Source organism: Misgurnus anguillicaudatus, chromosome 25 (genome assembly GCF_027580225.2).
Source record: "Misgurnus anguillicaudatus chromosome 25, ASM2758022v2, whole genome shotgun sequence".
Lineage (NCBI taxonomy): Eukaryota > Metazoa > Chordata > Actinopteri > Cypriniformes > Cobitidae > Misgurnus > Misgurnus anguillicaudatus.
Genome location: NC_073361.2, coordinates 17,893,669 through 17,911,012, shown reverse-complemented (window position 1 = coordinate 17,911,012; position 17,344 = coordinate 17,893,669). Strand labels below are relative to the sequence as shown.

Here is a 17,344-nt window from a genome sequence, read left to right as displayed (position 1 = left end):
TGTGTGCATCACGTGTCTTGTCAAAATAAGTGCCTGATACAGATGCGTCTAAAGGGTTTATGATAAAAGAAACGCTCGCGTTTGCCAGATACTCGCATAATCTCATTCGTAGAGGGAGTGTCTTGTATGTATTTTGTGAATGTGAGCGTCTCTTTTATCATAAACGGTTTTGACGCATGTGCAGCAGGCACTTATTTTGACAAAACACGTGATGCACACAGGATCTCTCGACACGCAGGAAACATATTTTGGAAAAAGGAACCACACACATGATACTCCGAACACTTATTTTGAATTAGTGCCCCTCAGATGAGCAGTCACGAGCCGCCACTGGTATCATCACATTTCCCATAAACTCATATTTCCCTTAAAACTGTTCCAGGCCAAAAACATTTGGGGTTAGATTTAAATAATTTGAGCTCCAAATGATACATACTATAAGTGTATATAACTCTGCAATATACTATTAAGCTACAATATTAATGTGAATCATACCTGTCAACACTCCCGTTTTCCCCGGGAGTCTCCCATATTTCACACCTATCTGCCGTCCCCTCCCGTTTAGTCATTTCTCCCGGAATTTAAACGGCCCTACCTAGTTATATGATTAATCACATTAATATTTTATTCCAAGGTTTTCCAGTTGCCAGATCTTGTATGAAACTTATCCTACTCACACAATAGACACATCATACAATTTTGAACCCATTTTGGCCGCAACCTGGCAACCTACAACTCGGTTGCGCTGTTGATATATGCAGGGGAAGTTGAATCAAGCATTACTTTTCAGAGGAATTTTAGTATATGGTGGGAAAAAATGTGACGCAGCACAATAAATCACTATAGCACAATTGCACTGTGTAGGCACAAAGCATAGACATTAATTCTTTCACCGCCAGCGTTTTAAAAAAAGTTGCCAGCCAGCGCCAGCGTTTTTCATGATTTTCACAAAAAGTTTAATGCCTTCCAGAAAATGTTCTTCTTCAAATATATAAACATACAATATATCAAATGAAAGAACAGACCCTCTGCTTTCAAACAAACAAAAAAAAACGTTTCATCCTACCTTCAGTAGTTCTTTTGTAATCAGCTTTTGAATATGGATAGGTTTCTGCAAAAACACCACATTTTGAGCAAAAAGCAGAGATAATTCCATTTTTGTGACGGACTTTTCATAGAGATCCCATTCAGAGCGATCTTTAAAACAGACACGGACATGCAGCAGCTTGCAATACTTCCGGGTTTAAAAAGTTGCGGAAGGGCGCCACCTAGTGGATAATAGCGGTGTTGCGGAAAGATGGAAATACTCGTCATTGGTGTGGAAGCGTTTTCTCTTGATTGACGAGATATCTCGTCAATGGCGGCGAAAGAGTTAAAGAAATAACTAGGCTGCACGTTGGCTGCTTGATTCTGGGTCAACAGCGCCGCCATATTAGTGGTGGCAACTTCTCCGTTAATCTCATAGCAACTGGAGGTAAAAATGTGCCCGTGGCTCCGTCGTGTGCAGTTTGGCAACTGAAGGCAGACTAGAGATATTGCTTTTAGCTATGAATGTTGATACGTAAAGTGAATTAACAATGTTAACATGTTTTTTTTTAAAATAAAATTGGTAACAAGTATTGGAGTTAAGCTATATTAACTCATTCCCCGCCAGCCTTTTTTTTTTAAGTTGCCCGCCAGCATTTTTGTGATTTTCACAAAAGTTTCACAAAGTGCCTTCCAGGTATATTTTATTCTAAAAAATATAAAAAAACAAATATATCAAATGAAAGAACAGACCCCCTGCAAAACGGAAAAACAAAACTTTCATCCTATCTATATTTTTTTCTCTGCTTATAAAGTTTTAAATATGTGTACTTTTCTTAAAAAAAAAAAAAAAACAATTGGCAAAAAGCTGAAGTAATTGCATTTTTGTGAAGAAATTTTGTTAAAGATCAGATTCAGAACAATTATCAAAACATGCACAGTTCATATTTTCTTTGCTTCAGTTTTTTATAAATTGGGTATAGGGACACGTTTTTTTTTCATGCAAAAGTTGTCTCTTAATTGATGAGATAACTTGTCAATGGCGGGGAAAGAGTTAAACTGTTAAGCGTTGCCGTCCCAATTACGGGACACCTAAGTTTGCATTAATATTGTTGATGTAAATTTTAATCTATCACTACAAACTATATATTGTTGGAAAGGTCTAAGCCTCCAGCATAGACATTTAAACAGTGTTTTATAAAATAAATTATGTAGGGAGAGTAAATGATTCATTTATGAAGAGAGCGTGCCTCAAAAAATTTATTTTCTGCTAAATGTCACTGTTCCACCAGCAGGACGACTACATTTACTTCAATGTTTGCATATGAATTCTTATCTAATCATGACAAACTGTATATTGTTTGAAAGCTCCAAGAGTGTAGATTTAACTCAATAGGGTGGGGTGACGCTTAAAAGGTTAAATAGTCCGTCTTAGTTTGCTGGTTAGGGTTTCCTTAAGTGAAACATAGACATTGGAGACATTGGGAGGTTGCTGAAAGTAGGGAAGGGTGTTCCTCAAATAAATCAAATAATCCTTATGTTGTTAATTACTGTTTTACATATATGCTAAAATATATGCATGATATAATTGTAGTGCTTAAACAATGCCCCCCCACCCCTTCAGAGGTCTCCAGGTTTTTGAAATGCAAATGTTGACAGGTATGATGTGAACAGCAGAACAGTTTAAAACATTTTTTTTTTTTTAGAGATTTTTAGGATAAAAACCAAAATGTATGCTTAGCTTTACCTTAATTTTTTTTACAGTGTACTTGAAATATTAAGCAACATTTTATTTGTTGTTTACAATCAAGCTGACAGTATGAAAAAGAAAAGAAATGACAGGTATTAAGCAATGTTTGTCACATTGCTTTTTGAAATGTAAGATTCCTGCTCAATGTGCTGTCCATTTCCTCTTACTGTTGCCTGGGGTACAAAACAACCGATATAAAAATTAGATCTCATTACTGATTTTTCATTCCCGTCTCCTCTTCACCTCTATTAGAGATAGCGCTGACTTCCATATAATAAGCACAGTGGTGTCATAAATTATTATGAACTCTCACTAAAGCTGGGCGTACACGGCGCGAATTCTGACGGTCGGAACTTCGTGAGCTTTATGCGAAAATAATTCGTACGCAGTCACACACGACAAGATTTTACTGTGGGATTTGACGAATTCTGACGTAAGCATTTTCGCACCTGTGAGTGGCAGAATGTACAAAAAAAAACAAACAAGAAGAATACAGCAAAGATATTGGCTTAAGTGCAGAAAACAGCCTGGAATTTCTCTTCTTTTGTATTTCTGTTTATGCATTCCGAAATTGCAATATAGGTCTAGTGCTGTGGCTGTGAAGGAATTTCTCTGGCTGTGGTTTTTCGTGCTAGCTACGAAGGTTTTACCGTTAATATATCATGATTGTAGTGCCAAGTAAATATCTATATTGCTATTATTAATGTTACATATATTTTTATATAAAAGCTATATATACAGTCTTGTTCAAAATAATAGCAGTACAATGTGACTAACCAGAATAATCAAGGTTTTTAGTATATTTTTTATTGCTACGTGGCAAACAAGTTACCAGTAGGTTCAGTAGATTCTCAGAAAACAAACAAGACCCAGCATTCATGATATGCACGCTCTTAAGGCTGTGCAATTGGGCAATTAGTTGAAAGGGGTGTGTTCAAAAAAATAGCAGTGTCTACCTTTGACTGTACAAACTCAAAACTATTTTGTACAAACATTTTTTTTCTGGGATTTAGCAATCCTGTGAATCACTAAACTAATATTTAGTTGTATGACCACAGTTTTTTAAAACTGCTTGACATCTGTGTGGCATGGAGTCAACCAACTTGTGGCACCTCTCAGCTGTTATTCCACTCCATGATTCTGTAACAACATTCCACAATTCATTCACATTTCTTGGTTTTACAGCATTTTTGATATCACCCCACAAGTTCTCAATTGGATTAAGGTCTGGAGATTGGGCTGGCCACTCCATAACATTAATTTTGTTGGTTTGGAACCAAGACTTTGCCCGTTTACTAGTGTGTTTTGGGTCATTGTCTTGTTGAAACAACCATTTCAAGGGCATGTCCTCTTCAGCATAGGGCAACATGACCTCTTCAAGTATTTTAACATATGCAAACTGATTCATGATCCCTGGTATGCGATAAATAGGCCAAACACCATAGTAGGAGAAACATGCCCATATCATGATGCTTGCACCTCCATGCTTCACTGTCTTCACTGTGTACTGTGGCTTGAATTCAGAGTTTGGGGGTCGTCTCACAAACTGCCTGTGGCCCTTGGACCCAAAAAGAACAATTTTACTCTCATCAGTCCACAAAATGTTCCTCCATTTCTCTTTAGGCCAGTTGATGTGTTCTTTGGCAAATTGTAACCTCTTCTGCACATGCCTTTTTTTAACAGAGGGACTTTGCGGGGGATTCTTGAAAATAGATTAGCTTCACACAGACGTCTTCTAACTGTCACAGTACTTACAGGTAACTCCAGACTGTCTTTGATCATCCTGGAGGTGATCATTGGCTGAGCCTTTGCCATTCTGGTTATTCTTCTATCCATTTTGATGGTTGTCTTCCGTTTTCTTCCACGTCTCTCTGGTTTTGCTCTCCATTTTAAGGCATTGGAGATCATTTTAGCTGAACAGCCTATCATTTTTTGCACTGCTTTATAGGTTTTCCCCTCTCCAATCAACTTTTTAATCAAAGTACGCTGTTCTTCTGAACAATGTCTTGAACGACCCATTTTCCTCAGCTTTCAAATGCATGTTCAACAAGTGTTGGCTTCATCCTTAAATAGGGGCCACCTGATTCACACCAGTTTCTTCACAAAATTGATGACCTCAGTGATTGAATGCCACACTGCTATTTTTTTGAACACACCCCTTTCAACTAATTCAACTAATTGCCCAATTGCACAGCCTTAAGAGCGTGCATATCATGAATGCTGGGTCTCATTTGTTTTCTTAGAATCTACTGAACCTACTGGTAACTTGTTTGCCACGTAGCAATAAAAAATATACTAAAAACCTGGATTATTCTGGTTAGTCACATTGTACTGCTATTATTTTGAACAAGACTGTATATATATATATATATATAGCTTTTTTTTATAAATATGACCGTTTAAAAAACAAATTCAGTGGGCCTATTTATTTATTTGTAAATGCAGAATGAGGAGCAATGTAAAACGCAAGGTAAGCTAACGTAACACGTCTTTCCCTTTATGATTAAATTATTAAGACAATATATCTACAGCCAAATATTAATTTGTAAAACGAAAATCATTTAATTTAATATAAAGCACATTGTATAGGCTTGTTTGCATTGTCTAGTGCAAATGTACGGACCCTTGGTCAATGCGTGTCTTGAAGTAGAAGTGAGCCCGCAACATTTGTGCTCCTGTAACTGTACAAAATAAATGCCATACAGAAGGCATTGCATTTTAATATATGGCATTTTCTCCTATGTAAATTAATACATAGCAATACAAATATAGTATGAAAACAAATGAATCATTATTTTAATAAAGTTTCTGAGATCGCCTATACATTTTTAGTCATTTATTCTCATTATTTCAGAACAAGCTAAGGCTACCATAACAACTTACATTGGGTTATATTATGTGTTCCTTTTGTCGTAAATATGTAAAAAATATGTGGGGAAAAAACGAACAAAGTTTAAGCTCGCTTGTTAAAGCTGAATCTCCATAATAATGTGGAAAACGTGGTCTCCACATATGATCATTATGTTTAGTCTCTTGTTCGTTGACAATTTATTTTGCATTTATACCTGTATAAAGTGTAAAACAATAAATGCATATCTTATAGCCTATTAAACATGGACATTCCGTTGCTTTTTATTCTCTGTCGCGACAGCCCTTTTAATATCCATTCATTTATGAAACTGTACTACAGCGACTTTGGCACAGCTTGGATTACACAAAAATTGCGACATTCTTTGTCCATCCTGATCCTGTACTGTTTAAACCAATAATCATTTTATATTTATTTATTACATTTTATAGTTGGCTTGTTTTATGTTTAGATTGTAAATAATGATAAAACATATTAACAAGTAAAGAAAAATCAACAGTATTTCAAAGTAAAACAAAAAAGTGTTAATATCAAAAAGTAGCCCTCGTTTTATGCATTGTGGTAGCCCTTATAGCCTAATCAGAACAGCGGTATAGCCTAATCTACACTCTCTCCTGCTTCCGTACACATCCAAAGCTGTGACCGGACATCACAAAAACACGTATGACAGGTTTTTCAGGCAAAGAAGCTGATCAAGAGGTCGTCACTGATAGGACCTGTCATATTTGTCATGATGTCCGGTCACCGGAGTGTGTGTGTGTGTGAGAAACATATCCAGCTATAGAGTTGTCATCCAGATTTGAGGTAGCAGTGCCACATTTGTCTTTCTTCTTGTGTGTTTTGTAAATTTTGATTGGTCAACTTCAAGTGCTTTGCCAGATCGCCTCGTTCACCCGCACCAACACTACGAATTTATACCGACAGCTCCCGAACTTTTTTGACATGTTTAAAAATGATCGGGACGTCGTAAGGTGCTCGTAACCTGCTCGGCTCGGCTCGTAATTCCTCTCACACGGTGCGAGCCGCGACCATACGAGCATGAACGATTTGCTCCCGAGAAAAAAAATCGCATGCGAGCTCCTACGACAGCAAAAATCGCACCGTGTACGCCCGCCTTAAGGTGACTTTATAAATAAACATGCAAAAGCAAAAGTCAAGTGAGATTACATTCTGTAAACTGATGTTTAGGAGAAGGCTGGCACCTCCAAACAAGTCAAAACTCTGCCCAGGGAGCACAACTGTTTCTACCAGATGCTTTCCCTTTATTCCCCCACTTCAGGATCAAATTTTTCAGCTGCACTACCCTGTTGCTTAGAAACCTCACACATTCACAGCGCAGAGCAGTTTACACATAATTCCACTATGATTAGGTGCCACAGCATCATCCCCACAATGCCCGAGTCTGTGGGTGCGAACTCTGTAATTATAAAGCCTTAGTATGTTTACTTTTAATTGGATGTCAGTCATACAAATTACAAGCCAGATAAAGAAGACCCTCTCTCTCACCCTCGCACCTTCGAGCATTTGGTTTGTGTGATGGTAGCGTTAACAAGATTTCTGGAGACAAATGTTCCATATGTGAACAAGTAATAACAACGCACTAAAATACATACAGTACAGCTCACGCAATCACGACAACTACGTATAGATATATAAAAGAAAGGTTTTCTTCTGACGTCAATCACGTCTGCTTTTTCTCACCTCTCCTCACGGTTCTGCCCTACACAAACCCGTCCTCCGTGTCGGGGCGTGGGGTTGCTGCAGGAACGTTGTCGGACCTGGAATCCGATTCCACAGCTGGTGCTGCAAGGAGCCCAGGCCGTCCACGGCGTCCAGGCCCCGTTCCTGATGACAGATATATCACAAATTTAATCACTAACCAAACAGCGGCACAGCTGGTTGCTTTAATTTGACCTTCAGTCTGGTAGCTGAGGATCTCTGTTAAGACAGATCTAAGCTTATTTACAACGCTGCGTTGCAAGGAAACCTGACAAACACTTTGGTCTAAATAAAAATCTACAAGTCAAAGAAAGTAACTGCCGCCAGCAATTGCTCTTTTATTCTCAGGTGAGCTTCAGTTAGGATCTAAGGTTTTATTTGTGTGACTACAATCATCAAATGCAATCGCAAAAACAACAACAGTTCTTAAGCGGTTCTCTGTTGTTTGTCAATCAATCTGACTGGATGCTCAAACAAACAATGTTTAGCCAGTATTTACATCTTTTGAGGAAAGCAATTATTATTTTTAGTAGTAGATTATGTACATTTACATATTACTTATTTTTTTTTAAATCATCTAAAAAGACACTTCATCTGTATCATTTTTGTGACAGATGTTTCTCATAAATTCTCATTATCTTAGAAAATAGTCTGAAGTAAATGAATAAATGAATTATTGACGTGCAATTATTTAATTACAGTATAGTTCAAATATTGTGCTTAAGGAAATGTGGATATGATAGCAGACTTTGGTCTCCATGCAACTATAGAGGGGCAGAAATTATTTCAGAAGTTAGGCTATGGGTCAAACTAAACCTGTTAAAAGGACACTCAATTTTTTTAAAAATATGCTCATTTTCCAGCTCCCCTTGAGTTAAACATCTGATTTTTACCGTTTTTGGAATCCATTCAGCCGATTTCCAAATCTGGCGCTAGCACTTTTAGCATAGCTTAGCATAATCCATTAAATATGATTAGACCATTAGCATCGCGCTTAAAAATGACCAAAGAGTTTTGATATTTTTCCTATTTAAAACTTGACTCTTCTGTAGTTACATCGTGTACTAAGACCGACAGAAAATTAAAAGTGAAAAATAGTCCCTTTCGTAACTTAAATAGCAGGGAACTATTTTCGGTCACTACGTAAAATCATTGCGCCTGCTTCAGCCGTGGTACGGCAGCAAAGTCCTTGATTATTACGCCAGAATGAGAGTATAGTTCCTAGCCATATAAGCATAGAAAAGGCAACTTTTAATTTTCTGTCGGTCTTAGTACACGATGTAACTACAGAAGAGTCAAGTTTTAAATAGAAACAATATTAAAACTATTTGGTTATTTTTTTGTGTGATGCTAATGGTCTAATCAGATTCAATGGATTGTGCTAAGCTATGCTAAAAGTGTTACCGCCAGACCTGGAGATCGGCTGAATTGAGTCCAAAATGATACAAATCCAGCTCCCCTAGAGTTAAACATTCGATTTTTTACCGTTTTGTTATCCATTCAGCTGATCTCCGGGTCTGGCGCATAGCATAATCCATTGAATCTGATTAGACCATTAGCATCACGCTAAAAATGACCAAAGAGTTTTGATATTTTTCTTATTTAAAACTTGACTCTTCTGTAGTTACATCGTGTACTAAGACAGACAGAAAATTAAAAATTGTGATTTCTAGGCAGATATGGTTAGGAACTATACTCTTCTCATTCAGGCATAATAATCAAGGACTTTGCTTTGCATTTAGGCATACCAGACGCTTTTATTCAAAGAGACTTACAAAGACTAAAATGATTAGAAAAAATTGTCAAAATATATACCGTAGCTGTCACTGGGGCAGTCCTAATATGTACTTTGAGATTCGAATGAATACCTCTGAGGTGCTAATACTAATAGTATTTAGGTGAACGAGTACCACCTAAGTGACAGCTGGTGTACATATTTTGACCATTTTTTTCTGACAGTGCAGTCCTCATGTGTGCACGTTTCTAGGACATTGTATACCTGGAGCAGTTTGCCACTTCGACACTAATTCCTTGGCAAGGTTGTCCTCCGCACTGAGGGCTCGGACTGTCGCATGCTCGGGTCCGACACTGGCACGAGCCGACGCTGCTTCCATCGCTATGACTGCAAGTTTTCCACCCCGACCAGCTGCCAAAGTGTCCATCCACAGTCACGTTTCTCACCTAGAAGCACACAGTACACAAACGACACAGCACATGAATAGTCGTAAAGTAGGCATAATGTGACTGCAAAAAGATCATTACTGTAGATAAGGTCACATTTGCCTGTTATTAAATGAATCCGAACTAAAACAGCGTTCGGTATATTAGATTTGCGATAGTTGAAAACGGCACAGGCTCGCGGTTCAGAAAATGAACACGCTTTACAATGAGCCAGTACTTTCGTTTGAGTCATTATGTGAGAGCGTACAAATGAAAAGCTAATGTAATATTGTTATTGCACTCTGGTTATTAACATCTGAGGTATCAGATACAGGACAACATATTTTGCGAACAAAAGGAGATGGTGATGCTGTCTAGCCAATGAAACACAACGGCTTCTGTGGAAAAGATTGCGAATGTATTATGAATAGAGCTGAATAAATGACCGTCTGTGTGGATAGAAATTGTTTGTGCTCTCTGAATATACCAACAATCACAAGTTACATTTCCTATTTGATGTAAATGTAAAACAAACAGAATATTCAAGGTCCTGACTTTATGTTCAAATACAGATGTGGTTTATAGTTTAAAGGTAGGGATGATACAGCGAGTTAAAATATTTTTTCATTAAATAAAGACAAACTTGGTTCTTGGGTTTATTTCCATACTGTCAGGCTCCAGATGGGTTCAGTGAATGATGCGTGTCTACATTCAGGACCTGTCAATTATTTTCAACCAACTGGTGCCACATGCTACTGTACGGCTGCTACTAACATTCAAGAAGATGAAATATTTATATTTCGTATAGGTTTTGTATGCTTTTCATTTTCGTAAAATATAATGACAAACTTTCTATGTATCGAAAGAATTGTATTAAAATTTAATACAGTGTCAGACATAATGATACAAAAGCTGTCATTGGGGCATTTTTTTTACCTAAAGAGAGCATATTAGCAACTTAGAGGTACATATTAGTACCAAATGTATACATATAGTATTGTAGCTGTACCTATATGGTACCTATTAGGACCTATTTAAAGAGCACCTATTGTTCAATTCACGTTTTTAAATTTCCTTTGGTGTGTAAGTGTGTATTAGTACATGTTAATGATATGCAAAAGGTACAAACCCCAAAGTAAACGATGACGCAAGTTATCGTCTCCAACGTAAATCTCTTTTTTTGGACTACAACAAACACACGGATTGTAGGCAACAGTTTACTTCCTGGTGATGATTGGTAGATAAAACCGACATTATCATAATTCCTCAACGCCTGTAAGTTAACTCCTGTTAGCATTGCATTGTGAGCTAATCTTTCAAACATGGTAAGGAGCGTCACATTTCCTGCTGACGTTAGAGGTATTCAGGCCAATCACAATGTACAGATTAGCTGGCCAATCAGGGACACATAGCTTTTCAAATCCGGGTGTTTCAGGAATAGAGTGAAATCTGGAGCTACAAAAATGTATGGTATGTGGAAAATAATGTGTTTTTTAACCATAAACCACGCGAACACATTGTATTATACCAAATATTTAAAATAACGTTGTTTTTTAGCAATGAAATAGGTGCTCTTAAAAGGTTGCAAATAACACCCTATCGACAGCTTTTGCATCAACTTTATGACTGCAAAGATTTCAATGAGGGACGTTTCTCTTTTTTACTTCTCTGCCTTTTATGCTCACATTGACTTAATTTTCCATTACGATAAAGATATGCATATAATGTAATTTAGGAAAGCATGCTTATAGAGATGCATACAAATCACGGTATGCATGAAGTAAATGTAAAAAAGAAATGTAAAATGTAAAAAATAAGGCCCTGGTTATAAAGATGAATCGACCTGGTTATAAAGATGAATTGACTTGGTTATAAAAATGAATGAGATCAGGATATGAGTCAGGCAAGATTTTAGCACATCTCTGACAGTATAGCGATTCCTGAATGTAGTTTCCAACAAAAAGAACATCACATATGTAAGAAATATGCGTAAACAATGTGCGAATTGGACATCAATACAAAAACATGCATTCTAGTGACTCTAAGATCTAAGCCTCCCACACTTTAACACTTCCCTGTGTGTTTTACAATCCCATGCTGCTTTTCTGTGTTATTCATGCAGCGTGGGAGGTGACTCGCTATTACACAAAATGTCTTTTCTCAGATACAGCTACAAGCTGCAAGGTCTTTTACCTTAAGACCTTGTGAGTCTGTCACATTGCCTGCCTGAGACCTAAAGACTGTATATATATCTGTAGATGTGTGTGTGTGCATTAGTGCATTAGAATAATTTCTCAATATGCCACATGTAACCTTTAGAATGTGAAATGATGTCATGACCTGATCATCAATATTCAAAAACCGATGCGAGAAAGACACTACAAGTGTACAAAAGCAAAATCAATACAGATGTTATACAAGATCTGTGAAAGGTCAGTAGAATGGACGTAGGGTGTTAATGATATAAATAAGAGAGAGAGAGAGAGAGAGAGAGAGAGAGAGAGATCTACAGGCTGGTTGGCCTGAGGCAGGAGCACACGTCAAAACAATGGGGTATGGGAATATAAACCTGTTACTAATGCTTTACAACAGAATAATTGCTAATGGCAAATTTTGTTTCCTTACACACATGCGGCTTCTCTATTTCTTACCCAGCTGGCTACAGTATATATAATCTGTGGGAATTGGATTTATTAGTAGCCTTTACCAGAAGCACCCTGCACAATAAAGCTAACAGTACAGTGCCTATTTTTTAAGCCAGCCATGTGAATTTTAAAATGCTACTTTGAAAAAATATACCTGTTCATTTGTTGAAAATGGTACTAAAGCTGTCACAGGGGCGGTAATCCTTTAAAAAGTACACCTTTGTACCTAAAGGGTGCATATTGGTACGTCAAAGTAGACGTAAAAATATGTAGCTAAATGGTAGGGGTGCGCAGGGGCAAAAACAACCTGATCTCACGAATTTCCGTGGCATAGTCACGGAATTTTTTGCTAATTTTTCCGTGACATTCTCACGGATCTCCGCATATTTCCGTGGCCCTGCCACGGACTTTCTTTTCCGTGGCATTCTCACGGATTGGTTACTCAACTGTTTTGTCCTATTTTCTTACCATTGTCGCTTCGGTTTAGGGTTAGATTTACATAAAATGACATCCCTACCCAAACCCAACTCTAACCCCAACGCCAGGTGACAATTGATTAAAGTTTAGAAAATATAAAAGAATACATCAGAAAAAATTGTATAAACCAATACTTACAGTGACAAAGTAACGCAAGCACCAAATCTAACCCTAAACCGAAGCGACAATGGTTTAAAAATAGGAAAAAGCAGTTGAGTAACCAATCCGTGAGAATGCCACGGAAAAGAAAGTCCGTGGCAGGGCCACGGAAATATGCGGAGATCCGTGAGAATGTCACGGAAAAATGAGCAAAAAATTCCGTGACTATCCCACGGAACTTTGTGAGATCATGTTGGGCAAAAACTAACACGGGGTAAGTTGTAACACGGACTGTTTACATTGTTGCACAAGGTTGACCATTTTGTTTTTCCGGTATTTATTTCACGCTACCAAAAAATGATCTCCCGCAAATTTATGAAAATGTATAATGTTTTTCCAGAGAGTTATTGAGGAACGAGTGTTTTGGTGGCATGTAAGTAAATGTTTTTTCATCATATGTTTGTTTTGGTTTTTAAGTTGGGTGTGTAAGATACCAAATCCAATGCTATGTCATATTAATCAGTGTCTTGTTGACTAAAACATAGCTTCGCTTTGAAATATGTCTGCGGCTCTTAGCAACTTTTTTGGTGGGCTTGAAAATATTTTGATCCAGCGGGGTTAATTGTAACGCTGTGTTACAACTAACCCCTCAGCACTTACGATATGAAAACAGCTAACGTTAACGTAATTCTTGCCGTTGTTTAAAATAAGCTACACACAAATGCTCAAATTTATTTTTGTTCATATCTTTGATTGGATAAGGTCACGTCAAAGATTAAAATCATAATGAAATGAATGGCTAAAATCAGACTTTGATGCTCATTATCTCAGAATGTGATTTTTGAAACTGTAGTATGGTTATTACAGACTGGGTCACATATACAATTTTTTTGTGTTGCTTTTCTCACATATTTAGACATTTGTATCCATTTATAATTGAACTATTGTAAGAAAAGGGCTGGATGAATGAATACAGTGTGAATAACTGTCTATTATAGACAGATACATAAACAATATCCACTTCAAGTATATAGACAAAATAGTATAGAAATATTTGCCTGCAAACTTAATTTTTAGCAAGTGTTACAACTAACCCCCTGCCTGTTACAAATAACCCCACCTATGGGGTAAGTTGTAACGTTTGCACTTCTGTCACGTTTGGTGTAATTGTCCAAGAATGTTAAGTACTATAAACAAACTTCAAATGTTCATTTGTAGCAGTGTTGCTTGTGCAAAAATGTAATTAATAAAACTCAAATATTTTTTTAATCATTAAGCCAAAACCAAAAAGCGTTAGGTTGTGCCCTGCTCTCCTCTACATATTAAGACCTTTTTAAATGGCTTTTTGTCAATTTTTTCTGTAGGTGTAGGTAAAATAGTGTTTGCGGATTCACATGTCTAAATATAGTCTGTCCAATCGCGTCACACCCTTTGCAGATCAATTCTACCTGTAAGTTTTTTCCATGGAGTTATTATCAAAATGTCAAAGTTATTCTTTTCAGTTACTTTGAAAAGCTGCGAATTTCACTCAGAATAAAAAAAACATATATAGCCAGGGACATGAAGTGAACAGGCATAAAAGCCTTCTAAGACAGAAACAGGTGCATAAATCTCCTGAACAGTATACAGAAAAGGTTTTTTTATTTACTGTGAAATAAGCAGCATATTAGATCTGCATTGTCATTTGTCATCTGTCAGAGCTGTCCTTACATCACCTGTGATGTGTCCTCAACATCTCAACATTGTTATAAAACTCTTCTAAGAGTGGCTGCTGTTATGAGACAAATCTGATCCTGCAGGACTGATGTTCAAGTAGTGACAGACACATTTGTCATTGTTCTTCACCGGCAGACCGGATCAGCATTGAAAGCCTTTGTAAGAAAAAACACTTGGCTCAGAACGCTGAGCAGCCCTGTGAATGATTGTGGTGCATTCTGGGAACTCACAGGACACTTTGTGATGCTCTGCTCCCATTGGCTCATGCTGACGCTCTCTTCCAGGGTGGTGCATTTTTTAAGCATCAGATCCCAGCCGCAGTACGGATCTCTGGCCCCCACACAGGCACTGAGAGAGAGAAAGAACAGATGCTAAACAAGATACCAAAGTTTATGACAAAATTAATGACGGAAGGGATAGGAAGAGAAGTGGGGAGAAAAGGGAATAGGGGACGAGATGAGAAAAATGAAAAGAAACATATCTCCCGAGCACAGAAGCATAGCAACAGTTTTTCATTTCATACACAAAGAGTTCACCGAGGTCTTGGACACAGTAACAAAAACCTACTTTTCGAACACCTTTTTATTTAGAGGAGAGGGTGGAATTGGTCATTTCAACAAAAATTTAAACTGGCACCTACAGTAATAGCTCAGTGACATTGCGTTAGCGTTTACATACTGATAAAAAACGTGTACCTTGAAATGAACACCTATTTGCTTGGATGAAAGCGTCTGCAAAATGGATGAATGTAAATGCAATAATCTTCACTAACATTAAAAGTAGACTTCAGGGAAAAACAATAAACAAGGTTCCCACACCTTAGTTAACTTCAAATTCAATGAACTTTCAAGGACTTTCCAGGTCCAATACCTCAAAACTCAAATTCAAGGACTAAAGGTGGGGACACATTTCAAGTGCCAGCAAGGTTACATCGTGTTACCTTTTAAGATACATTGTTACAGTTCACTTTTGAGGAAACTCGCACTGCGTCACTGCGGTGACACTTTGGGGACGCCTCCAGGGGTAAGTGCGTCTGAACTTGTATCTCAAATTCAACCAGTGGTGAGGCTTAACGATAAAGACAGGGTGACGCGGGAGTCAGGAAGTATATCGCTATCTGAAATATCGGCAAAGACGGCATTACAGGGACGCAGGAAGTATGGCAAGGGAGACGCAGCGTCTCGTTCCCTTCTCAGGAACAGTTACATACGTAACCCGAGACGTTTTCATGTGTCAAACACAACTATGCAAAAAAGCATTTTGGTATTAATCAACATTCGCATACAGAAAAAATAAGCATTTCAAGCGAAAAGTTTAGCACGTGTGCTTAAAAAGTCTAGAATTTTAATGATATTATCCTGCACTACACAGGGAATAATTTGGATTTTTTTCCAGAAAACTTCTTGCATAAAATATATTCAAGCACTTTCAATGACTTGTATCTATGTATGTATATTTTTAAAAACTTCCCAGGGTCATGAATTTTTGAGGATTTCAAGGACCCATGCGGACCCTGAATAAAGCGATCTGACCCTGACGCCTTACGAAAAAATGCATTTTATTACAAATGCTGCTTGCTCATCACCTAATCAAGCTATCTTGTTAACTTAACTACAATCACACTCACAGCCTTGAGATAAATCAAACAGCTACACTTCTCCAGAATAGCAGTAAGATAAAAATAAAGCGATGTAACGTCTGAAGTACAGTAACACAGAATTGTGATCAGCACTATAATGTGAACGCCAACAAGGCAGGCACTTCAAAAGGACTCCATTACGGCAAGTGGGTGTTTATGTCCAAAAAACGAGTATGTGCTCTCCTCCTTTGTGTCGCAAAACCACAGAGGTGTGCGAAATTGACTTCTCCCACCTCCGAAAACACTTAACGGGATATAAAAACCTCATCAGGAAAAACTTCGGCCCATATTCACTTAGCTCAGCTCTTTTCATTGAAATGCAAATGGAGTAATGATGAACATGTTGCTATCTCCCTTTACGAGCTGAGATTAGAGAAGCGAACTTGATATCGGGGCCTTGAGGCATTATGTCAAACACGATGATTGTTCTTTGTTGCCCTGTGGTAAAGGATCTTTCTGACATCACGGTTATTCTGCTTTGGTGAAAAATGAAGCTGCAGGCAAGCAATAGTAAGATTAGCGGTATCATTTATCGCGCCTATAATCTACATTTAAGTATTATTAAAGACAACATGAAAAGGCATTTGCAGTGGGTTTATTTTCATTTGAAGTACTTACGAGTGCAACAGAACATTCACGGTAACAATAAACACCTAAAGTAAGGTGAAGAAATGTTTACATATGATGTACATTATTTATCCAAGGACACATGAAGAGCTAAGATGCAAAACTAAGTGTGTTTGACTTTTTTTTTGTAAATGAACATTTTTATTAGACTGTTTTGTTTAGGTATTTTACTTTAATGGCAATTAAAATGTTATTAGTCAGTAATTGAAAATAGTCCCCTGCTATTAAAAGTTACCAAGAGGACTATTTTCGGGCACTGCATAATATCATTGCACCTGCTGCAGCCAAGGTACGGCAACAAAGTCCTTGATTATTACGCCAGAATGAGAATATAGTTCCTAGACATATCGGCCTAAAAAAATCGCAACTTTTAATTTTCTGTCGGTCTTAGTACACGATGTAACTACAGAAGAGTCACGTTTTAAATAAAATAGGAAAAATATCGAAACTCTTTGGTAATTTTTTTGTGCGATGCTTATGGTCTAATCAGATTCAATGGATTATGCTAAGCTATGCTAAAAGTGGTAGCGCCAGACCCGGAGATCAGCTACTGTAAATGAATTCCAAAACGATAAAAATCAAATGTTTAACTCTAGAGGAGCTGGAAAATGGGCCTA

General features: G+C 37.4%; 1 protein-coding gene across 3 annotated transcripts in view; it reads right to left on the bottom strand.

The window, feature by feature from the left end:
- The window catches only part of sema5a (sema domain, seven thrombospondin repeats (type 1 and type 1-like), transmembrane domain (TM) and short cytoplasmic domain, (semaphorin) 5A), a 163,181-nt gene that overhangs the window by 45,059 nt on the left and 100,778 nt on the right, over nt 1-17,344 (bottom strand). For all 3 annotated transcript variants that reach the window (XR_008638280.2, XM_055182136.2, XM_055182137.2), the window contains exons 12-14: nt 14,692-14,809; nt 9,364-9,545; nt 7,347-7,490 (exon numbers count right to left, since the gene is read on the bottom strand). Coding sequence is in view for 2 of the 3 variants with exons in the window: in XM_055182136.2 (XP_055038111.2) it covers nt 7,347-7,490; nt 9,364-9,545; nt 14,692-14,809 (444 nt within the window). In the remaining variant the exon portion in view is untranslated. The remainder of the gene's footprint in view (nt 1-7,346; nt 7,491-9,363; nt 9,546-14,691; nt 14,810-17,344) is intronic.